Source organism: Dendropsophus ebraccatus, chromosome 4, assembly GCF_027789765.1.
Source record: "Dendropsophus ebraccatus isolate aDenEbr1 chromosome 4, aDenEbr1.pat, whole genome shotgun sequence".
NCBI classification, from domain to species: Eukaryota; Metazoa; Chordata; class Amphibia; order Anura; family Hylidae; genus Dendropsophus; species Dendropsophus ebraccatus.
In genome coordinates, this window is record NC_091457.1 from 39,852,430 (window position 1) to 39,877,199 (window position 24,770).

At 41.4% G+C, this 24,770-nt stretch overlaps 1 protein-coding gene across 1 annotated transcript in view; it reads right to left on the minus strand.

Moving 5' to 3' along the window:
- The window catches only part of LOC138789263 (mucin-2-like), a 100,809-nt gene that overhangs the window by 56,859 nt on the left and 19,180 nt on the right, over positions 1-24,770 (minus strand). Inside the window, exons 11-14 of the mRNA XM_069967864.1 lie at positions 21,152-21,296; positions 17,091-17,134; positions 15,124-15,270; positions 5,419-10,544 (exon numbers count right to left, since the gene is read on the minus strand). Coding sequence (XP_069823965.1) covers positions 5,419-10,544; positions 15,124-15,270; positions 17,091-17,134; positions 21,152-21,296 — 5,462 coding nt within the window. The remainder of the gene's footprint in view (positions 1-5,418; positions 10,545-15,123; positions 15,271-17,090; positions 17,135-21,151; positions 21,297-24,770) is intronic.

Below are 24,770 nucleotides of genomic sequence, written 5' to 3' on the forward strand. Positions count from 1 at the left end.
TTCAATTGTCTTGGCAACACAGCGGCCTTTTACATGCAACAAGGCCCTCGAAATCCATTCCAGCCTCCAAAAGCCAAATGGCGCTCCTTCCTTTTGGAGGCTTACCCTGCACCTGCTTGGTGCTATATGTCCACATGATGGGTATTTCTGAACTCAGGGGAAGTTGCTCTACACATTTTGTGTTTTTTTTTAATCTTTTAACCCCTTGTGAAAATGGAAAAATCAAGACAAGATCAATCATTTAGTGTAAAAATTATTTTTTTTTTAAATAAAATGTTGGTCTAGCCTTGATTTTTTCCATTTCCACAAAGGGGTTAAAAAAGAAAATGAATGCAAAACGTGTAGGGTAATTTCCCCTGAGTACGAAAATAACCCACATCTGGACATAATGTGCCATATCGGCACAGGGCAAACCACCAAAGGGACAGAGCGCTATTTAGAGGCTGGAATGGAGGATGGAGGCCATGTCGCAATTACAAAGCTCCTGTGCTGCCAGGACAGTAGAAACCCCCAACAAGTGACCCCATTCTGGAAACTACACCCCTCAAGGAATCTAACAAGGGGTGCAGTGAGCATATGGACCCCACTGGTGATGGGCACATATGTAGAACATGTGGTGTGAAAATAAAAAATACAATTTTTTTCATTTTCACGGCACAAATGTGCCAGTCTCCAGGGGGCCATATCCCCGCTGCCCCCCTTGTTAGATTCCTTATGGGGTGTAGTTTCCAGAATGGGGTAGCTTTTGGGGGGTTTCTACTGTCCTGGCCGCACAGAGGCTTTGTAATTGCATCATGGCTTCCTCTAATGGGAATGGCGGCCATACCTATTTAGCTGGGGAAAAAGGACAATTTAAATTTATTTGGGGGTATTAGGCCAATTATTAGTTTATAAGGTTGAAAAGGACAGAAGTCCATCAAATTCAACCTGTGTTGATCCAGAGGAAGGCAAAAAACCCTCGTGAGGCAGACGACAGTAGCCTCATCACAGGGAAAAAATGGCAATCAGAATAATCCCCGGATCAACGTGACCCCTGAAATAGGAATAAGGGACAGAATTTAGAAAATGTAGAACTCCAATGACATGTGGTACGCATTGAAGCGATCCTGTATGCAGAGGCCGGGGTGATCAGGACAGGTGTCATACTGGAAAATGGTGTCCTTCCTGATCCCCCTGTTACACCACACTCTGCACTTCTTCTGGGGTCTCCTGTGTTTCAGTGTGGGGGACGTCACCTGGAAAATATGTTGTCCTGGTGCGATACGGGGTCCTTCATATCCAGAAGCACTGGGACCGCTTCATGGCTGCTAAATATTAGGGCTTTATTACTGCTTCTGATATGTTCGGATCGTGCCGCAAGCTACAGTAGCTCGGGCAGCGAGGGACCGGAAAAGGGGGTGCTAGTATAAAAGTTATCCCCGTACAGGTGGTAACCTTTATCCAGCAGTGGGAAAATCAGTTTCAAAACGATCTTCCCACTAATTTGGAGGATGGGGGGGGGCATCTGGGGGCTGCATTCGGGTGTCCCTTCCTTCATACGTGCACACTGCGGAATGGCGAAGGATAACCCTTTGTGCATTCCGCAGCTGGCACCCGCCGGCGGACTGATAGAGGCGTACGTCTCTGCTCGTGTCACACTCCATTCTATGCACGGGAACATGTTTATTCTTTGGACAGACGACGGAATCCGCCCGTGCATAACATGGAGTCTATGACACGGGCGGAGACGTGCGCGCCTGCATCAGTCCGCCAGTGGGTGCCAGCTGCGGAATGCACAAAGGGTTATCCTTCGCCATTCTGCAGTGTTCACCTACTCTAAGGCTATGTTCACACTATGTATCTGTGCGGCTGTATTTTTTATGCGGCTGGAAATGTGCGGCTGAAACTACGGCCGTGGGAAAAAATAGACATGCGGCTGAAAACATACGGTCATTTACTTGGAAATCTGGTTCAACTAAAAATAACAAATAAAATCTCTAGAAAGTGATGCAAACACCTCTGGAATGCATCTGGGAAAGCAGGGAAACAGTTTACAGGAATCGCTATTACCGGGGTTTGCGATCCTCTGCAGTAATGCCGATGCCTCTCATGGTTAATATATTTAATTAATAAAACACATTTTCATTGTAATAAAGTCCCTTTCGTTGTTCAATAATTACATTTAAACGAATCCATCATTTTGCAATTAAATATACTGTTAAAATAAATATATATATATGTATATAAATAAATGTATATTTATATATATATATTTATTTTTTGACAGTATATTAATGGTGCTGCGGACCAGCGAAGAGGACTCATCGGGGTGAGTATAAAGCTCTCCCCACCCCCTCCCCAGCAGTGCACCCATCCCAGTAAGGAAGGGGGGTCACTTAACCCCTTCCTTGCTGGGATGGGTGCAGTCTGACATCAGTCTGGCCCCCAAGGGGTTAAGGGGGATGCATTACATCCTCCCTTAACCCCTTGGGGGCCAGACTGTAAGCAGCGATCTGTAAAGATGCTGCATACTGTAAGGAGCACAACACCGCTCACAGTGATGGGTGTTGTGCTCCTGTTTGTGTGTTTTTTGTGTGTTTCTCCCTTTTTGTTTTTCAGATATCGGTATCCAGTGGATTACGTCGGATTCGGTGGACTACGTTGATGACCAGCGATTGTTTGGTGTTTTTTTTAATAAAATGGTCAATGAGGGGTGTGGGGGTGTTTTTATTTGAATTAAAAAAAAATTTCACTTGTGTGTTGTCTTTGTTTCTTTACTTTATGGACTTAGTAGTGGAAGCCGTCTAATAGATGGAATCCATTACTAAGTCGGGGCCTAGTGTCAGCTGGTATAAAATGTCTAACACTAACCCCCATTATTACCCCAGTACCCAATGCCACCAGGGGTACTGGGAAGAGCCGGGTGCCAGTGGTCCCTGAGCGTCAAAATTGGCGCTCCTGGACTGGGGCAGCAGCAGGCTGGTAATATTTAGGCTGGGGAGGGCCTAAACCAATGGCTCTTCCCACTCTGGTGTTACCAGGCTGCTGTCGCTTGGTTTTTAACCCGGCTGGTTATAAAAATAGGGGGGACGCTATGCGTTTTTTTTAAAATAAATAAATAATTTAAAAAAACCGCATAGGGTCCCCCCTATTTTTATAACCAGCCGGGTTAAAAACCAATGATTTACCGCCCGCAATACAGCCACACAGATACATAGTGTGAACATAGCCTAAATCTGTAAGTGTACCCTGTGGTACTCTCACAGAGTTTGTAGAATTTCACGCCATACCGTCATCTCTTATTAGGATGGTACTGGAGGAAAAGACGTATCTGGGAGGCAGCATACGCTACGCTACACCCAAACACATCACTGGATGATGATGAGGATGAATGGAGGAAAAAAGGATCCCCCCATTCATCCTCACTGGCTGTTTCGGTGTAAAATTTTATTTTCTGTAATGTAGAGGTTTTTTTTATGTTTTTTTTAACATTAAGTATAAAAAAAAAACCTACGCCAAAAAAGGTGTTGCTGATAAATGCCGCACTTATGTGCGGTACTTATCAGCAGACCGTGGCGGTAGGATATAGAAAAAAACACCCTACGCCAAAAAGAAGGAGTCGCAGGTTAGCAGCGCACCTACGTGCGATGCTGATCAGCACTCAGCGGTGGTAGGGTGCGGAAAATTAAAAAAAAAATTGGGGGAAAAAAACATTTTCTATATGCTGAACATCCCTATAGCTACTGATAAGTGTATAATATACACTTATCAGGCGCTAGGGGGCAGTAGACGTAAATTCCGGAAAAAGACGAAGTTAGAAGACGAGGGACGACGAGGGAAGTTAGGCGACGAGGGTGCTGTCTCGGATTTTTCTGAATTGATCAGCCAATAGCAGTGATTGTCAGCACTGGGGGTGTTAACCACCCCCCGTGCCGACAAGCTAGGATGGCCTGCTATACATTACAGCAGGCCATCTTCCCCGATCGCTGTGTGTGTACACATAGCGATTGGGGAAACCGCGGCCTTACATTTACATCCGTTTGCGTTAAGGCACGAGCTGCCAGGGCGTAAATGTACGCCCACGGTCGTTAAGGGGTTAAACCAAAGCAAAACTTCTCATAAGAAATCTCTGAAATGCAGAGAATTGGTTCCCCACCCCAAAAATATTTCTTTTTTTCCTGAATAACATGTAAAACAAATGAAATAAAGATTTTGAAACAGCTGAATATGTCATATTATAAGTAACTGTAGAGTATAGCAATCAGAATGTGGAGTATAATGTATAGTAAGTGCATAAACCTGACAAAACAGCAGCTGTTTGTAGAAACAGGATGTAGCCGCAGATCCCCATAATGGCGAGGATGGAAAACACAAGGGCTGACAGAGACTGCAGGGAGCATGAAGGAATGAGCACGGCAGATGTGGGCACAGTATAGCAGCACTTTCTGTCCGGGGAGAGAGGAGTTACATCTATGAAGAGATTACCTCCACAGTCCTGTCCCCTGATGCAAGCCCCAGCCTGAAGTGGATCTGCTATGATTTGTAAGGTGAGGGAGACTTCCTTGGTCAGAGTACAGTGCTGTACACCTCATTATGCAGACCATCCCCTCTCCCAATCTCCCTCCAAGCCAGTACAGGGAGCTCTTTAACCAAAGCAATGCTCTTAAACAAACCAAACCAAAACACTCTTAATACAAGTTAGGGTATGTGCACACTGAGTACTTTTGACGGAAACTCAGTCGCAGAATTCTCAGCTTGCGCCTGCTCACGAACTGCAGCGGCCACGCTCGTCTCCACCCGTGTAATAGACTCTATTCTATGCACGGGTGGATTCTTTCATCCGTCCAAAGAATGATCTAGTTCATTCTTTGGACGCGAGGGGGCGCGAGCTGAGAATTCCGCAACAGATTTTCTGTCAAAATTACTCAGAGTGCACATACCCTGATTCTTAAACCAAGCTACCACTATAATGTTCCTCTCTGCCCCTGCCTGATAGAAAATTATCATTTTGGCAGATATCTCCTTTAAGCATTTTAAACCCATGGTATTAAACTTTTATAATGCTTCAGTTTACAAGTACATAGAGCTGAGCGAATTTACAGTAATAACGAAGCAGAGCATTTCGTTATCTCCGCAATCCGCTCATCAGCCTGCTACCTTTTAACTCACTGCTGCTCTTTGCCACTCCTCCCTGGCTGCTGGGAAAAGCTGGATCCAGTCCTGGGAAACTTCTCCCAGTTTCCCAGGACTGAATCAAGCTTTTCCCAGCACCCAGGAAGGAGCGGCACGGAGTGGAAGCAAGTTAAAAAGCAGCCGTCTGATAAGCATATTGCAAACGGAGCAATTTGCTTCATTATTACTGTAAATTTACTCATCTCTATGCATAGTTTATGATTTTAAAAACATAATTATGTTTCGTACACATAATGGACTATGTACCTCTTGAGTTTCAGTTATAGGTATTTGTTTTGATGTAACTCTTTTATTTGTTGGTCTTTCAGGTTCATCATGCCCTGTAATATTTTTCTCCGTAAATACTTTAGTTAACTTTGAAGTTGCAGTTGAAACCATAGATGATATAACTAAACTAGAGGAGGTCATTGTAGTTGATGATATCATGGAATGTAGAGTCCCATTAACAGTTATTTGTTGGGATGGAGGAACATGTGTTGGGATTGGTCGTCTAGGAGGTACCTCAGCCTCTGTAATCGGTGGCATATGTTTTTTAGTAACAAACTGTGTTGAATTAATGGTAGTAAAACCACTTATAGGAGTCATTATAGGAGTTGTGGGTATCTCAGGGCTTTCTGTTGTGCTGGAAACTAAAGTAAATTTTGCAGTTGTAGGTGTTGATCTTGAAGACGCTGTTGTCAAGAATGATGTAACTGCACTACTGCCAACTGTGCTTAATTTAGTTGTCTCACTTTTCCCAAGGGAGGTAGAGGAAGTCAATTTAGTTGATCGTATTGTGGATTGTAGCGCTACTGTTGACATTGTTTTTTTAGGAGTTGTGGATATTTCTGGGCTTTTTGTTGTGCTGGAAACTTTAGTAGACTTTGAAGTTGCAGTTAAAACCGTAGTTCGGGGCACTGTAGTAGTAAAACTTGTTGCCTTTAAAGTTGTTGTAGATCTTGTTGAAGATCTTGAAGATGGCAATGCTGTTGTTAAGAATGATGTAACGGCACTACTGCCAACTGTGCTAAATTTAGTTGTCTCACTTTTCCCAAGGGAGGTAGAGGAAGTCAATTTAGTTGATCGTATTGTGGATTGTAGAGCTACTGTTGACGTTGTTTTTTTAGGAGTTGTGAATGTTTCTGGGCTTTTTGTTGTGCTGGAAACTTTAGTAGACTTTGAAGTTGCAGTTGAAACCGTAGTTCGAGGCACTGTAGTAGTAGTAAAACTGGTTGCCTTTAAAGTTGTTGAAGATCTTGTTGATGACATTGAAGATGGCAATGCTGTTGTTAAGAATGATGTAACGGCACTACTGCCAACTGTGCTAAATTTAGTTGTTTCACTTTTCCCAAGGGAGGTAGAGGAAGTCCCTTTAGTTGATCGTATTGTGGATTGTAGCGCTACTGTTGACGTTTTTTTATGAGTTGTGGATGTTTCTGGGCTTTTTGTTGTGCTGGAAACTTTAGTAGACTTTGAAGTTGCAGTTGAAACAGTAGTTCGGGGCACTGTAGTAGTAGTAAAACTGGTTGCCTTTAAAGTTGTTGAAGATCTTGTTGATGATCTTGAAGATGGCAATACTGTTGTTAAGAATGATGTAACGGCACTACTGCCAACTGTGCTAAATTTAGTTGTTTCACCTTTCCCAAGGGAGGTAGAGGAAGTCAATTTAGTTGATCGTATTGTGGATTGTAGAGCTACTGTTGACGTTGTTTTTTTAGGAGTTATGGATGTTACTGGGCTTTTTGTTGTGCTGGAAACTTCAGTAGACTTTGAAGTTGCAGTTGAAACCGTAGTTCGAGGCGCTGTAGTAGTAGTAAAACTGGTTGCCTTTAAAGTTGTTGTAGATCTTGTTGATGACCTTGAAGATGGCAATGCTGTTGTTAAGAATGATGAAACAGCACTACTGCCAACTGTGCTAAATTTAGTTGTCTCACTTTTCCCAAGGGAGGTAGAAGAAGTCACTTTAGTTGATCGTATTGTGGATTGTAGCGCTACTGTTGAAGTTTTTTTAGGAGTTGTGGATGTTTCTGGGCTTTTTGTTGTGCTGGATACTTTAGTAGACTTTGAAGTTGCAGTTGAAACCGTAGTTCGAGGCACTGTAGTAGTAGTAAAACTGGTTGCCTTTAAAGTTGTTGTAGATCTTGTTGATGACCTTGAAGATGGCAGTGCTGTTGTTAAGAATGACGTAACGGCACTACTGCCAACTGTGCTAAATTTAGTTGTCTCACTTTTCCCAAGGGAGGTAGAGGAAGTCAATTTAGTTGATCGTATTGTGGATTGTAGAGCTACTGTTGACGTTGTTTTTTTAGGAGTTGTGGATGTTACTGGGCTTTTTGTTGTGCTGGAAACTTCAGTAGACTTTGAAGTTGCAGTTGAAACCGTAGTTCGAGGCACTGTAGTAGTAGTAAAACTGGTTGCCTTTAAAGTTGTTGTAGATCTTGTTGATGACCTTGAAGATGGCAATGCTGTTGTTAAGAATGATGAAACAGCACTACTGCCAACTGTGCTAAATTTAGTTGTCTCACTTTTCCCAAGGGAGGTAGAGGAAGTCACTTTAGTTGATCGTATTGTGGATTGTAGCGCTACTGTTGAAGTTTTTTTAGGAGTTGTGGATGTTTCTGGGCTTTTTGTTGTGCTGGATACTTTAGTAGACTTTGAAGTTGCAGTTGAAACCGTAGTTCGAGGCACTGTAGTAGTAGTAAAACTGGTTGCCTTTAAAGTTGTTGTAGATCTTGTTGATGACCTTGAAGATGGCAGTGCTGTTGTTAAGAATGACGTAACGGCACTACTGCCAACTGTGCTAAATTTAGTTGTCTCACTTTTCCCAAGGGAGGTAGAGGAAGTCAATTTAGTTGATCGTATTGTAGATTGTAGAGCTACTGTTGACGTTTTTTTAGGAGTTGTGGATGTTACTGGGCTTTTTGTTGTGCTGGAAACTTCAGTAGACTTTGAAGTTGCAGTTGAACCCGTAGTTCGAGGCACTGTAGTAGTAGTAAAACTGGTTGCCTTTAAAGTTGTTGTAGATCTTGTTGATGACCTTGAAGATGGCAATGCTGTTGTTAAGAATGATGTAACAGCACTACTGCCAACTGTGCTAAATTTAGTTGTCTCACTTTTCCCAAGGGAGGTAGAGGGAGTCAATTTAGTTGATCGTATTGTGGATTGTAGCGCTACTGTTGAAGTTTTTTTAGTAGTTGTGGATGTTTCTGGGCTTTTTGTTGTGCTGGATACTTTAGTAGACTTTGAAGTTGCAGTTGAAACCGTAGTTCGAGGCACTGTAGTAGTAGTAAAACTGGTTGCCTTTAAAGTTGTTGTAGATCTTGTTGATGACCTTGAAGATGGCAGTGCTGTTGTTAAGAATGACGTAACGGCACTACTGCCAACTGTGCTAAATTTAGTTGTCTCACTTTTCCCAAGGGAGGTAGAGGAAGTCAATTTAGTTGATCGTATTGTAGATTGTAGAGCTACTGTTGACGTTTTTTTAGGAGTTGTGGATGTTACTGGGCTTTTTGTTGTGCTGGAAACTTCAGTAGACTTTGAAGTTGCAGTTGAACCCGTAGTTCGAGGCACTGTAGTAGTAGTAAAACTGGTTGCCTTTAAAGTTGTTGTAGATCTTGTTGATGACCTTGAAGATGGCAATGCTGTTGTTAAGAATGATGTAACAGCACTACTGCCAACTGTGCTAAATTTAGTTGTCTCACTTTTCCCAAGGGAGGTAGAGGGAGTCAATTTAGTTGATCGTATTGTGGATTGTAGCGCTACTGTTGAAGTTTTTTTAGTAGTTGTGGATGTTTCTGGGCTTTTTGTTGTGCTGGATACTTTAGTAGACTTTGAAGTTGCAGTTGAAACCGTAGTTCGAGGCACTGTAGTAGTAGTAAAACTGGTTGCCTTTAAAGTTGTTGTAGATCTTGTTGATGACCTTGAAGATGGCAGTGCTGTTGTTAAGAATGACGTAACGGCACTACTGCCAACTGTGCTAAATTTAGTTGTCTCACTTTTCCCAAGGGAGGTAGAGGAAGTCAATTTAGTTGATCGTATTGTGGATTGTAGAGCTACTGTTGACGTTGTTTTTTTAGGAGTTGTGGATGTTTCTGGGCTTTTTGTTGTGCTGGAAACTTCAGTAGACTTTGAAGTTGCAGTTGAACCCGTAGTTCGAGGCACTGTAGTAGTAGTAAAACTGGTTGCCTTTAAAGTTATTGTAGATCTTGTTGATGACCTTGAAGATGGCAATGCTGTTGTTAAGAATGATGTAACAGCACTACTGCCAACTGTGCTAAATTTAGTTGTTTCACTTTTCCCAAGGGAGGTAGAGGAAGTCACTTTAGTTGATCGTATTGTGGATTGTAGCGCTACTGTTGAAGTTTTTTTAGGAGTTGTGGATGTTTCTGGGCTTTTTGTTGTGCTGGATACTTTAGTAGACTTTGAAGTTGCAGTTGAAACCGTAGTTCGAGGCACTGTAGTAGTAGTAAAACTGGTTGCCTTTAAAGTTGTTGTAAATCTTGTTGATGACCTTGAAGATGGCAATGCTGTTGTTAAGAATGACGTAACGGCACTACTGCCAACTGTGCTTAATTTTGTTGTCTCACTTTTCCCAAGGGAGGTAGAGGAAGTCAATTTAGTTGATCGTATTGTGGATTTTGTGGATTGTAGAGCTTCTGTTGATGTTGTTTTTTTAGGAGTTGTAGATGTTTCTGGGCTTTTTGTTGTGCTGGATACTTTAGTAGACTTTGAAGTTGTGGTTGAAACCGTAGTTCGGGCCATTGTAGTAGTAAAACTGGTTGCCTTTAAAGTTGTTAATGATCTTAGAGATGACACTGATGTTGTAACTGCACTACTGCCAACTGTGCTTGATTTAGTTGTCTCACTTTTCCCAAGGGAGGCTGAGGAAGTCATTTTAGTTGATCGTATTGTGGATTGTAGAGATCCTGTTGAGGTTGTTGTTTTTTCTGGAGTTGTGGATCTTTCAGGGGTTTTTGTTGTGCTGGATACTTTAGTAGACTTTGAAGTTGCAGTTGAAACCGTAGTTTGGGGCTTTGTTGTAGTCGTAAAACTGGTTGCTTTTAAAGTTGTAGTAGATCTTGTTGATGATCTTGAAGATGATAATGCTGTTGTTAAGAATGAAGTAACTGTACTACTTCTTACTGTGCTTGATTTAGTTGTCTCACTTTTTCCCAGAGAGGTGGAGGAAATCAATTTGGTTGATAATACTGTGGACTGTACAGTTGTGGATGTTTCAGGGCTTTTTGTTGTGCTAGATACAACTGTAGATGTTAAAGTTGAAGGTTTGGATGGAGTTTTCTCTGTGGTAGAAACAGTAGTTGTTTGTTGTGAAGGCTTTGATGTAAATGTTGACGCTTTGAGTGTGCTAGACTCTTGGATCTGTTTAGTTGTTGCTAGATTTGTTGTTGGAAAAAATCAAAATGCTTTGTTACTAGCATAAATTTTTAGTCAAAATATAAAAGATTATCTTAAAAAGTTAGTATAATGCTATTAGGATCTGTCCTAAATTTAGTATTATTAGGGACAGGGCCAATTCTAGCATTTCTGCTGCCTGAGGCGAAAACAGAAATTGTGCCATCAGAAAACTTATGTATTATGAGATTCTGCAGCAGCTCAGGTGTGTATTATGAGGTTATGCAGTAGCTGAGTTATGTAAGATGATGTTTTGTGGCAGCTGGGGTGAATTATGATGTTCTGCAGCAGCTGAGGAGTGTATGATGATGTTCTACATCAAAATACACACCTCATCTGTTGCAGAACCTCATAACACACACCTCAGCTGCTGCAGAACATCATAGTACACACCTCAGCTGCTGCAGAACATCATAAGGTTATGCAGCAGCTGAGCTGTGTAATATGATGTTCTGCAGCAGCTGAGGTGTGTATTATGAGGTTCTGCAACAGATGAGATGTATATTTTGATGTAGAACATCATCATACCCACCTCAGCTGCTGCAAAACATCATACAGTAATTCACCCCAGCTGCCACAAAACATCATCTTACATAAGTCATCTGCTGCATAACCTCATAATACACAACTGAGCTGCTGCAGAACCTCATAATAAACCTTAGCTGCTGCAGAACATCAGTGTAGTGTCCCACTAAGTGTTTTCTTTGTCTTTACACAGCCAGGTAAAAGGGTTTCTGTCAGGTGTCACAGTTAATACAGTTAATTGCTGTGCCCTACTTCAACCCCTAGGTGTCTTACTCCCCCTGTGCACAGCTGCAGTTATGTAGGATGGTCTAGTCTGCCACACACACTCTCTCTCACACCACTTTCAGGTCAATGAGTCAGTTCAGTTCCAGACAGAAAAGAGACAACACCTGTTTCCAGTGCTAGAGACTACAGCAGCTATGCACTGCTGAACTTAACCTTGAGGTAACCGGAGTTAGAGGAGTAACCCCCTTGCCTACACCGAAGATTTCCTTATCTTCAGGACAGTCAACCCTTTGAGAAGGAGACAAAATAAAAGCTGATCCGCAGTAGAGCACAGTGGAAGTTAGCTGCTCTTGACTGAACTACGCTTGACTTAGTTGGAAGGGAACTACTGGTTAGCTACCCCCAGAGACAGAAGCCTGGGCCTCGTACTACCGATCAGGGTGGTCACTGAAACTGAGAGGCAGAAGGATGTCAGATAAGCTAAAGCTATCTAAACATGAGCACAAACAGTTTGTCAAGATTTCACTTCACACACTTGCTATGTTCACACTACGTATATTTCAGTCAGTATATTTCAGTCAGTATTGCAACCAAAACCAGGAGTGGATTAAAAACACAGAAAGGCTCTGTTCACACAATGTTGAAATTGAGTGGATGGCCGACATATAACAGTAAATAACTGCCATTATTTCAATATAACAGCCGTTGTTTTAAAATAACAGCAAATATTTGCCATTAAATGGCGGCCATCCACTCAATTTCAACATTGTGTGAACAGATCCTTTCTGTGTTTTTAATCCACTCCTGGTTTTGGTTGCAATACTGACTGAAATATACTGACTGAAATATACATATACTGACTGAAATATACGTAGTGTGAACGTAGCTTACCTGCATCCCGGCAGAGTACCTACTAATTAGGCAAGGGCCTCCTGTGCTGCCCCTTTCTCCTGCTACAGTTTTCCTTACTCTACTTTAAGCTATTATTGTTGCTTCTGATTTTTCTTGCAGTACCTGAACACTGCTACCTTTTGTATTGTACTAAAGATAAGTTCAAATAAAGTTAAGCATTGTGTAAAATAGGAATACTTTGTCGTCGCACCCTGCATCTCATACCAGTTCTACCTAAGGTCCAGTTGCCCGTGTGTCTGGGGGTGGGTGTAACCACTCCTGGCCACCATGACAAGTAGCCCCAAAACACCAAAGCCCACAGGCTGGTTTAATACCAGTTTCCAGTGTCACGGGCCTCTGCATCAGCTGCTGCAGAACATCATAACACAAACCTCAGCTGCTGTAGAACCTCATAACACACACCTCAGCTGCTGTAGAACCTTATAAAACACCTAATAATACACCCCCCAGCTGCTGCAGAACACAATAATACACACCTCAACTGCTGCAGAACCTCATAATACACCTCAGCTGCTGCAGAACATCATAATACAACTCAGCTGCTGCAGAACTTCATAATACACCCCAGCTGCTGCAGAGCATAATACAACTCAGCTGCTGCAGAACATGAAAATACATCAGAAAACTCTTGTACTACAAGTTCTAGCATATAGCGCAGAGGTGCTGAGAGCTGGAGGTTGTGCACTCCATTACTACCTGCCCCCTATTCGAGACAACATCCTTCCAAATGTCCACACCTCTCCACCCTACCTTTCCCCTCTCTGATAGTCTGCAGGGCACTTGTCCAACACCTGCACCCCCAACACAACCCCCAGCCCCACTCCAGACGATCCTACTTTGGTGGCCCTCTTCGCTCCAGATGAGATCCCTTCCCCTATTATAATGTTACTTACTAAGGGGCAAGATGGCCTGGGGCAGAAGGGGGACAAGAGTTTGGCACCACTGCGAATGGCAGTGGCGCACACAGGTACCCAATTGTCAGGAAGACTGCCAGGTACTGTCACACATCACAGAGACTCAGCCCTGCAATCCAATCTCACCAAGCTCCCAGATAAGCAATGACCTTTCTGACCTCTGACGCCATAATTTTATGTGCCCAACCTCCAAACTGCAAAGCAGTTTTTTTCCTCTCCCTGCTCACTCATCCCCCTCAGCCCCTCCCCCCTCTATATGTTATAATGAACTCAGCAAACCCATCTTCACTTGCTTCTCTGAAATGAAGACAGCTTTGCCTGATAAGATAAGAAGTGAAGGGGAGAAGAGGAGGCTGCAAAACAGCTTTTACCTAATAAAATGTATTACAAGGTTTCTTAAAATCGCTGTACTATTTGTACTTACATTTTTAAATGACAGTTACTTTTTAACTAAAATGATAGCCACAGGGAAGATTCTGCCACCCCTCCTGGACCACTAAATCTTCCATCTGAGGTGGAATCCTCATTCCTTCTCATGGCAGAAGCATCTCATGTAGCCCAAGTGATGTTGCATAGCACTTTCAGGTTCAATATTGGCATGCGGATATGCCCACTCAGCCAATCAGAGATGGAGCACTGCTGTGGCCACTGATTGGCTGAGCAGACATAGTCACATTCCTGGACCAGGGCTACACGAGGACAGAGGCAACAGGGAAGCAAGGAAAGTTATTTTGCTCTGCAACCTACCTAAGCAAAATTCTTTTAAAAAATGTTCTTCCTGGATAACCTCATTGAATCAGAGAACATATGATGCATATTTAATAGCATAAATAGGCTATAACAGCCTATGAAGTTTTGAATTTGAAGACAAACATTTTACTATGTGTATTCCAATAATGCAGAAGAAATATAGAAGAAAAAGAACTTACTCAAATTTTCCAGCAGAAGTGTCAATGAGGTGGGGCCTAAAGCGTCTGTGCCCTGCTTGCAACAGGGGCCTTTCACCCACTAACTTCACATGAGACCTACCAAGTCCCTTCCCTTATAAGGATTCAATCTGGTAGGTAATATATAAATAAATCCATCCCACAATAAAAGTTTAAATAACCCCCTTTTTTTTGTTTTTAAGTAGAATATAAAAATATTAATAATAATAATAATAATAATAATAATAATAATAATAATAATAATAATAATAATACACCTATTTGGTATCGCCACATGTGGAATCAAACAAACTATTAAATTATCACATTCCTTGTACGGCAAATGGCTTAAGCACAAAAAAACACCAAAGTGCAAAAATGCAGATTTTTGGCCACATCGCAGAAAAAATTGAATAATAAATTATCAAAAAGTCACATATATGAAAATGTGGTAATAATATAAAAGTATAGATTATGGTGCAAAAAAATTGCCTCAAATAGCCCCATAGACCAAAAAAAGCATTATGAGGTTCAAAATAATAGGTATCCTTGTAATTGTACTAGTGTAAGGAATATAAGTATGTCAGTTTTACCACACAGTGAATGCAGTGTAGTATACCGGCCAGGATCCCTAGCGGCGCTAAAAACTCCAGCCATACGCTACATTGTGTGCAGTGTTGAATTGTGATGCGGGCGTGCACGGATGTGCCTACATCCCAATTTATCAGAAGTAAAGATCATCCGGCCGGTACTGCACCGTTTGGAACAGCCGGTGTCTTTACAAAGTGGGTACATGGCCTTACACATGAGGAGGAAAAAATCAAAAGTAAAAAAATAAAAATTGGCTCAGTCATTAAGGGAATAAAAACTGTAATCCGATAAAACGTCTTTATTGCTTTGGTGAAGAAAACAATCTAACACTTTGCATTATTTGAATATGCTTGTATAATATAAAAAAAAATTGATGTAACTACTGCTCTGTACCAAAGCCACATGTGTGTTGCCTTATATGTAGGTAAATCAATATAATGTAGTTTAGGAATAGTTTTAATAGTTACCTGTGCTTGTTTGTGTGGTTGTATAACATGGAGTTTCAACTGTTCCATTTAAACCACAGACCACTCTTTTGCAACGTCCAAAGCCATTGTCTATTTCTATCACTTCACCAATTTTCATTATTCGTCCTTCATATTCACAATTGCAGGCTTACAATAAAAAATAAAAATCATGAGTTACATTTTTTTTATCTTTTTTTTTTTAAGAATCCTTTTACAAACACTTATTATAGTCAGACAGGAATGCTTACTGCCGAAAATTAACCCCATGTACATGGGCCAGACAACGGCTGATGAATTTTATGTGGTCATTTAAATCATAGCTAATCAGCCATACAGACTCCCTCTTAAAGGAGGGGGGAAATTGATTACAAGTGACAACTTACCCCTCCCCGTGCAGGGGGAGTGGCCGAGTCTTTGGGGTGTCCACGTCACGCCACGTGATGGACTGGCCGCTCAGTCAGTCATTGACTCGAGAGGGACGCCGATTCAGTTACTAAATGGCTGAGTGGCCAGTTAATCAGTGATGAGTGGCTGGACCGCCCTCGGGACCCCTGCCGGAAGTCATTTATCCCCCCAAGTCGTGACGTCACGTCAACTCAGGGGGGATTACTTCCGGCAGGGGTCTGGGTTGTAACGTGTCAGGCCTGTTCAGCCAGTCAGCTGAACCAGGGATCCTCCTCAGGAACCAGAACAGAGGACAGCGGATACCAGCATCAGGAGCCAGGGAGGTATGCGTGTTTATGTTCAGCCACTACCTCCCCGCCTCTTTTAAAAAAAATAGTCTGAGCCTGTACTACTTCCTTTAACTGAATCAATAAAGAACTTTGAATGTTTGCAGGAATAGTGGTGCTGGGCATTGTTTGTATACATATAAATATGTATAATAGATAGATAGATAGATAGATAGATAGATAGATAGATAGATAGATATGTGTGTGTGTGTGTGTTTTATCTTTTTAATTTGCCAAGTCTAGTGTTCCTTTAAAGCTATTGACATTTTTAACCCTTTATCTTATGTCAAACTATGATATTGATTCTAAAATCAAAGAGGTTAAAACAAATGTACCATCGGGTATCTCACTGCTATTTTTTTACCTTAATCGATCGGCGCTGCAAGGGGATGCCAGAGGCGCGTTCCTTTTTTTGAATTGCCACTTAGTTCTTGATCGATCGATAAAGGTAAAAAAAAATAGCAGCAAAGTACCTGATGGTACATTCCCTTTAAAGAGGTTTTCCGGGCTGACAGAAAACCTTACTTACTATTTCCCTGCATTAAAATAAGCACATACTACCTCTGCTGCTCCCACTGTCAGATATTCTGGTGCTCCTTTTCTTCCAGATTCTGATTACATCCTGCTCCCCATTCAGTTGGTGGGGGAGCAGGAGATCATTAAAAAATGACAGAATGGAAGGAACAGTTGGATCAGAAGATCTGACAGTGGGAGATGTGGGGGAGCATGGGAGGTAAGTATGCACTCATCTATTGTTTTATTGCAGAGGGATGTAGCAAGGACAGTTTCTGCTTTCCTGTTAAATGTTTATTTTTGTTGTATTGATATTGTCTAATTATAGATCTCTAAAAATATGACAAATCAATTTTATATGGCTCAAAATGTTAAAGTAAATCTGAACCCCTTAAAATGCAGACTAATCCTCTGTCACTGTACTGTACATTGCACTAAACACTGTACCTGCATACTAAACACGGTATGATAGTAATGAATTTATTGATACACAGCGCTTCTACTTCCCATCATAAATGTAATAATATTAGCGATTCCTCAAAATGTTGAAGGATGCCCCATAGACTTATTTCACTGGTGCAAACTATGATGTCAAATTTAAGCCACCTTTTACTGGTAAAATTGTGAAATTATGAATTCTTTTTTTATTCTTAACCTGAAAACAACTGAAAAAATGTTTACTCTTTACTGTATATTAATAGCTTAAACTTGCAAGCAACTTACCCTGTGAATCATAATGACATATAATTCCTTTTGGTGTGCAAACACTAGAAAGAAATGCATATGTTTGATTAGGAAAACCATAACAATAAAACCAATAAAATAACAGTTATGTAAGTTCCTATTATTGTAATCATAGGACAAACGATGTAAACACTATTTTTTCCCAGTTTGGAAGCAGATTTTATGGAAAAATTAAGTCAGTCATTGCAAGAGAATTGGCGTCTCAAAAAGTAATGGCTCATACGGGTCTATAGGTGAAAAAATGCAAGCGCTATGGCCTTTTAAACATGAGGAGGAAAAAACGAAAATTTTAATTGATCTGGTCATCAAAGCGTAAAATAACAATTCCAACTAATTTACATATTATAATTTATATTATTATTTATAATGCTGCGTTTCCACTGAACGATTGTCATTCGAATTTTCACAATAACGATCGCATTTGAGCGATAATCGTTCCGTGTAAACACAGCAAACAATCAAGCGATGAGCCAGAAATCGTTCACTTTGATCTTTCAACATGTTCTCAAATTGTCCTTCGCTAAAAATTTGCAGTCTTTCAAAGATTCACCCTATGTGAAAAATGGGCTTAAGCGATCTTGAAAACGATCGCAATAATGATTTTTCTTACAAATTTTCTAACAATTTGTCTAGCGATTAATTCGTCCAAATGCTGATCGCTATAAAAAAAGAAATGTTTGCTTCAAAATCGTTAAACGATCGATCGAATTATCACTTCGTGTAAACGCAGGATTAGTCATGAAGATATCTATGAAATTTGGTAGTTTGGTAATTATGTTTGTTAGAACTACAAATGTAGCTGCCATTATAGAGATATTAAAGTGTCCCTGTCGTTATAACTTTTAAAATCTAAATCAGCAGTAGATGTGATATAAAGCAAGTTTGCAATTTACATTCCTTATTATTATTATTATTTTAGTTATCATGGAAAACATGGCACTTCCTGTTTTCTGACTGTTTTTCTTCTAAAAAAAACGGAAACGGTCAGAAAACAGGAAGTCCTGTGTTTCCCAGGCCATTTGAGCACTCACAGAGAAGGCAGTCATGTGACTGATGGACACATTGAGCCATGACTCTCTGTACTGGCCGGAATTCCTGTGTTTAATTTTTTTTTTATTTCAACCAACAGAAGTCAGAAAATTTGCCTTTAGAAGACTGGACCTGGATTTCTGGTAAGTTCAGCTTTGTTTTACAGTGTGATAACAACAAAAGAATAATGAATGTATATTGCAAATCTATTGTTGATTTAGAATTTGAAAGTTATAATGACAGTGACACTTTAACAGTTTTTTTACGGTCTGTTGCAGTGGTCATTTTTTCTTTTTCTTTTTTTTTTATCCACTCCTGGTTTTGGCTAGAAATACTGACCAAAATTCAAGCCAAAATACTATTCTATGTGTGAACGTAGGCAAAATGTTAGGGGAATAGTGTTTTTTTGACAGCAGGGCCTATCCTAGCTTTTCTGCTGCCTGAAGCAAAAATTAAAGGGGTTATCCAGCGCTACAAAAATATGGCCACTTTCCCCCTACTGTTGTCTCCAGTTTGGGTGGGGCTTTGAAACTCAGTTCCATTGTAAATGGAAATTAATTGCAAACTGCACCTGAACTGGAGACAACAGTAGGGGGAAGAGTGGCCATGTTTTTGTAGCGCTGGATAACCCCTTTAAAATGGTACCCGATCCACCCCTCTTGATGACTATTGTGTAGCATCTATTACTCTGCTACTTTAACTATCAGTTAATTTATTATTTTGTCATTGTGTATTATGAGGTTCTGCAGCAGCTGAGGAGTTTTATAATACACTTCAGCTGCTGCAGAACATCATAATACACCTCAGCTGTTGCAAAACATCAAAATACATCTCATCTGCAGCAGAACACCATAATACATCTTAGTTGCTGCAAAGCCTCATAATTAAAATAATTAAAATACATCTCAGCTGTTGCAGAAAATTGTTGTTCTACAAGTTCCAGCATATAGCACTGAGAGGCTGAGAGCGGGATCCAGACATAATGGTGAGGCTGTGTGCTATATTACTACCTGGTGTGCACATGCCCCCCTGCTCTAGATGATGCCCCCACCCCCAAACAATTATGGGGCTGCGGCTCCCAGTTAGTTATATAATTACCGGAGTTCAGCTTTCAATATGTGGGCCACACCATTCAGATGGTGTGGTGCCGCATGAATAACCATCGTTCAAACATTAAAGAGGACCTGTCACCCCACGTGCCGGGGAGAGCCTGGCAGGCCCCCCGGTGGAGACCCTTATACTTACCCCGTGCACAAAGTCCTGCTCCTTGACCCTGTCCCTTTGCCGAGATATCGCCGTCAGAAGCCCAGTGCGCGCTCATCAGAGATGAGTCCGACGCTCATAGAGAATAAATGGAGCCATCATTCTCTATGAGCGCCGGACTCATCCCTGATGAGCGCACGCTGGGCTTCCAACGGCAATATCTTGGCAACGGGAGCGGGTCCAGGAGCGGGACTTCGTGCACGGGGTAAATATAAGGGTCTCCACTGGGGGGGTCGGCCAGGCTCTGTCCCGGCACGGGGGGGGGTGACAGGTTCCCTTTAAAAAAGCATTTCTTTTACACAGCGGGTCCAAACACTTTTTTATAAAACATCAGTGTTACCCAGTAGATCTCACATTGACAGTGCTAGAGCAGATCCCAGAGGATCAATCTGACAGATACAGACAACTGATTAAAATTGTTAACTCTTATGGTACGTTTACACAAAAAGATTTATCTGACAGATTTTTGAAGCCAAAGCCAGGAACAGACTATAAACAGAGAACAGGTCATAAAGGAAAGATTGAGATTTCTCCTCTTTTCAAATCCATTACTGGCTTCGGCTTTTGACTGTATAAACACACCATTAAATTGTTCACACAGTGTCATAGAACATCCGCTTTCTGTGAAGTTCATCCTGGCCGGTACTGCAGTAATGAATGGATGAACTTCTTTTCCTTTTAATTGGAATGCGGGTGCATTCAGGAGTGCCCGCATTCCAATTAACCATAGCAGACAATGTGGAGCTGCATTTTACATTGTCTGCACTGTAAGTTTTGTGTGGCCGCGGTTCAATGAATAGCGACTGCACTTCGGAAATAATGCAATTTATTTTTTCAGTGTGGCAATCTGCTACAACGTCTGTTATTAATTGAAAAAATGTGTTGTGTTAATTTAGCCTAAGCCCATATGGATTAAATGAAACTATTGAAAGTACCAGGTAGTGATATTACTGTTGTTGTTTTTAATTATAGCAAGGATTTTAAAATGTAGTTCTATATTTAGATCATTTGTTGCATTGGGACTTTATTTATATTTGTGTATGTTACTCTTTTCTCTGGTTACTGAGAGGGGTGGGTTATAACTACCTCTCATCTGTGATTTTTTTTTGTCATGTGATGACGTCAATGTGCTGATGTGTGCTATATAAATATGTTATGTTTGTTTTGATGTAAGACACTTAAGAAAGGGATCATTGCAATTCTAAAACTTGTTGTGCAGTTTTTTTTTTTTAATTGGTGCTTTTATTTGCCTTGATTTTTTTTTACCGAGACCTGCACCCGTTGGACCTAGTTGTTAGGTGGAGGATTTTTGTTGCTGTGGCCAGTGATAGGCTGAGCAGACTGTTACTCTCCAGAAAATCATTGGGTACTGAGCTGTCCCGTCTCAGTCAGTAATTGGCTAAGGGGGCTGCAGACAAGCGAGACACAGAGGGGGACCCCGGAGCAGCATGTGCCGATTAGATTTTTTTATTTTTTTATTTTTTTAGATGTGCGGCTTATGGTGCGTTTACACAGACAGATTTATCTGACAGATTTTGGAAGCCAAAACCAGGAATGGATTTGAAAGAGGATAGATCCTAGTCTTTCCTTTATGACCTGATCCCTGTTTATAGTCTGTTCCTGGTTTTGGCTTCAAAGATCTGTCAGATAAATCTGTCTGTGTAAACGCACCATTAGTTAACTAAATAATTGTTCGCAAATTTTCATTGCAAATCCAGCTTAGCAAATTATAAGTCAAAACATTTTACCAGATTTCACAGCTATTGCAGGATTCAACCTTCTCTCCAAGGGCGTAGTAATTTTCTTCTTTGTCCAGGCAGCCACACTGGGATACACATTGCATTTCATCTTCATTAAAGTAAGGTTTATCTTCAGGACACCGGGGGTAACATCCTACAAGACAAAACATAAAATATCTAATTACAATAATAAAAGTTAAATTACTGAAGTGTAACTATCATTTAGACAAACCTCTGACATGTCATAGCGACATGTCAGAAGTTGTATGGGTGGGGGTCCAGGTGCTTAAAATACTTAGTTGATCGCTAGCATGAAGGGGCACATACACTTTGCTCTGCCCCTTCATCTCAACTATAACTGCTAATTTGAGCAGTCAATGGAATTGTAATGGAAGCCTATGAAACTTCCGGCAATTCCATATATCGCAGGTTCCATACAGTCTTATTATAACTTACACTGCTTGTATTGTGAGTTTATAAAAGAGAATATGGGTCTGAGAGCATCTTCCCCTTCGTTTAAGCGATTGGCGGAGGTCTCAGTACCTGGACCCCCCACCGATGCAAACTTCTGACATGTCGTAGTGACAAAAGTTTCTTTAAATTATGGTTACAGTTAGAGATGAGTGAACCAAGCCCCCCAAACCCAGATTAGTTACAAACTGTTCTCACCTGTCCCCCAGTGTCTTCTTGTGGCTCTCTGGTTTCATCCCGTCGTCTTCACCAGTGAAGGAAGGCTCAGCCAATCACAGGCTGTAGTGGTTGGTTGAGCGAGCTGTCACTCTTGTCTCTAGGGGGACAGCCCACTCAGTCAATCACAGGCAGTGGTGCTGCCTTCTTGGATGGCTGTCATTTTTGTGGAAAATAACAGCAGTCATTATAAAATAATAGCCATATTTGCTGTGAAAATGATGGCCATTAGAGATGAGGGAAGCGGGTTCGGGTTCGAGTCCATCCAAACCCGAACGATCAGCATTTGATTAACGGGGGCTGCTGAAGTTGGATAAAGCTCTAAGGTTGTCTGGAAAACATGGATACAGCCAATGACTATATCCATGTTTTCCACATAGCCTTAGGGCTTTATCCAAGTTCAGCAGCCACCGCTAATCAAATGCCGAAAGTTCAGGTTCGGATGGACTCGAGCATGCTCAAGGTTCGCTCATCTCTAATGGCCATCCAAAATGGTGAGCGTAAAAGACATGTTGGGAACATAGCCGTATACTGTACTTATAGTTAGGGAGTATAGAGAAAATACTGTATATACCTCAGCTACTGGAGGTTTGACAGATGCAGATGCTTAGGTTCTAGAACCCATGTGGCACATAAAATAGACAATATTTGTAAGACAAAACATTCTTCAAGGCTTTTAAAGCTAATGGTATGTTTACACTGAGTAAATGTGGCGGAATTGAATCTAGCCTGCCTGTGTGACACTGTTTCAGTGGTGGAATTCCGCTACATTTGCTCAGTGTAGCCATAAAAGTAAAAAGAATTATGTTTTAATCCTCCATATAAAAAAAAAGTTCATACAGCGTGTGTGATTTACTCTACTCAGTGCTGCCGAATCTGTTGGCGCTATACAAATAAATATTATTATTATTACTCCTCTACTTTATTCTAAAAATAGAAGACAAAATGATTACACAGATACAGAAATGTAAAAATTAAAGGATCAGCTGTGAATTCTGTGTCTTCCCCTTCCCTACATGATCATGACTAGGGATGAGCGACCCGAACCGTACTTTGAGAAAGTTCGTAATGAATCTGGTTAAAATAACAATAACAAATAAAATCACAGAATAGACAAGGATACAAGGGATTATTACTCCTATAACCCCTTGTATCCTGGTTTTCTGTGAATATCAAGATGTGAGACGTCACCCCTGTTAGGATGAGACCTTAAGTTAGTCTCCTCAGATATACCTGGGTGCTGCCTAATTAAAAATGTAATGTGACAACTGTCTGTGAGTATCAACCAAGACACATGAAAGCAACTTCAGTGTTCAAGGTGATCTACTTTATTAAGTGAAAATCTCTCCATTTACATCTTTACAAAAAAGCTTCAAAAAATAAAATCGGAGAACCCTGTTTAGCGGCAAAAAAAAAGTAAAAAAAAAAAAAAAAACTGTAAAAAATAAAAAGTCCCATCACTGTCCCATCACTGCACATTTGTGTAGAAAAATGTTGACGACTCATTAGGATTCTTGGTGTCCAAGACTGTGCACCTGAGTGCTGATGTCTGGTCCTTTAATTATGGGCAAGGGCAGTACATGTCTGTTACTGCCCATTGGGTCAACATCTTCCCAGAAGACCATCAGGAAGTTAGCCCATTCTTACCACTGTCTCCTCCCCGGTGCTTTAGGGGGCAAATTCTGCACAAGTTCTGCCTCCACCACCTTGCAACCATCCCCCGCTTTGACTGCAGTCCAACCTGCCCGGGTGTCTTACCAACGATTTTAGGCCCGATGCTATCAGGCTGTCCTCCATTTGGTGAGCCTGGGTGAACTGAGCCACAGTGGGAAGGAGCTCCTCCGGACCATCAGGGAGGAGATATATGAATGGCTGACCCCACGTCAACTAACGGTGGGAAGTGTTGTAGCCGACAATGGGGGGAACATTGTCTCTGCAGTGCAGCGGGGAAGGCTGAGTCATACACCTTTTATGGCACATGTGATAAACCTCATAGTGCACAGGTTTCTTTGAACATTTCCTGCCAATTGTTGATCCCTTTTGAGGATGTGACTCTGTTTGTGAGCAGGCATGACAATGGGATCAATGACATCATCCCACTCGTCCGTGTTCTGGAAAGTGCGCTGAACAACATTATCAGCGAGGATTCCCAGGCCACCACTCCAAGGCTGAACATCCTCCTCCGTCAATTGTCTGTTCCTAACCATACTGGCCTGTGTGCAATCAGATACTGCCTTCTTCTCCTCCTCAGATAGTCTGTTCTCAATCATACTGGCCTGGGTGCAATCAAGTGGTGCCGGCTCCTCAAATAGTCTCTTCTCAACTATACTGGGCTGGGTGCAATCAAGTGCTGCTGCCTCCTCCTCCTCCTCCTCCTCCTCTGTCAATTGTCTGTTCTCAACCATACTGGGTCCAATACAGTACTATTACTGCTTCTGTTTCTACTGTCAAATGTCTGTTTTCCACCCTATTGGGTCCAAGGAACTTTGTGTCCTATTTTCCGTGTAATCACAATTTTTTTTCACTATTTGTGCACTATGATTTTTTCCACTTTTTTCATTGTAATAGCAACTGCAACTAAACGAAACTATACCCTATCAGACTCCCACTATTGTAGCTGCAATTATTCAGCCGATATAGCAAGGTTCATTTTAGGTTCGGTTCGTACGAATCCGAACTTCACGACAGTTCGCCGGATCGAACCGAACCGAACTTTTCAAAAGTTCCCTCATCCCTAATCATGATTGTCAATATCATATGCTATTCATAAAAATTACTAATTTATAACCAGATAAAATGACTGGATATTATTATATAGAGCAGGCATGTGAAACTCTGGCCTGTGGTGCCAGAATTTTTGGCCCGCCACGGAAATCAATGGATTTCATTAAGCTGGCCCGCAGAATGTCGCAGTGGAATATAATATGGGTGGTCCGGCTGG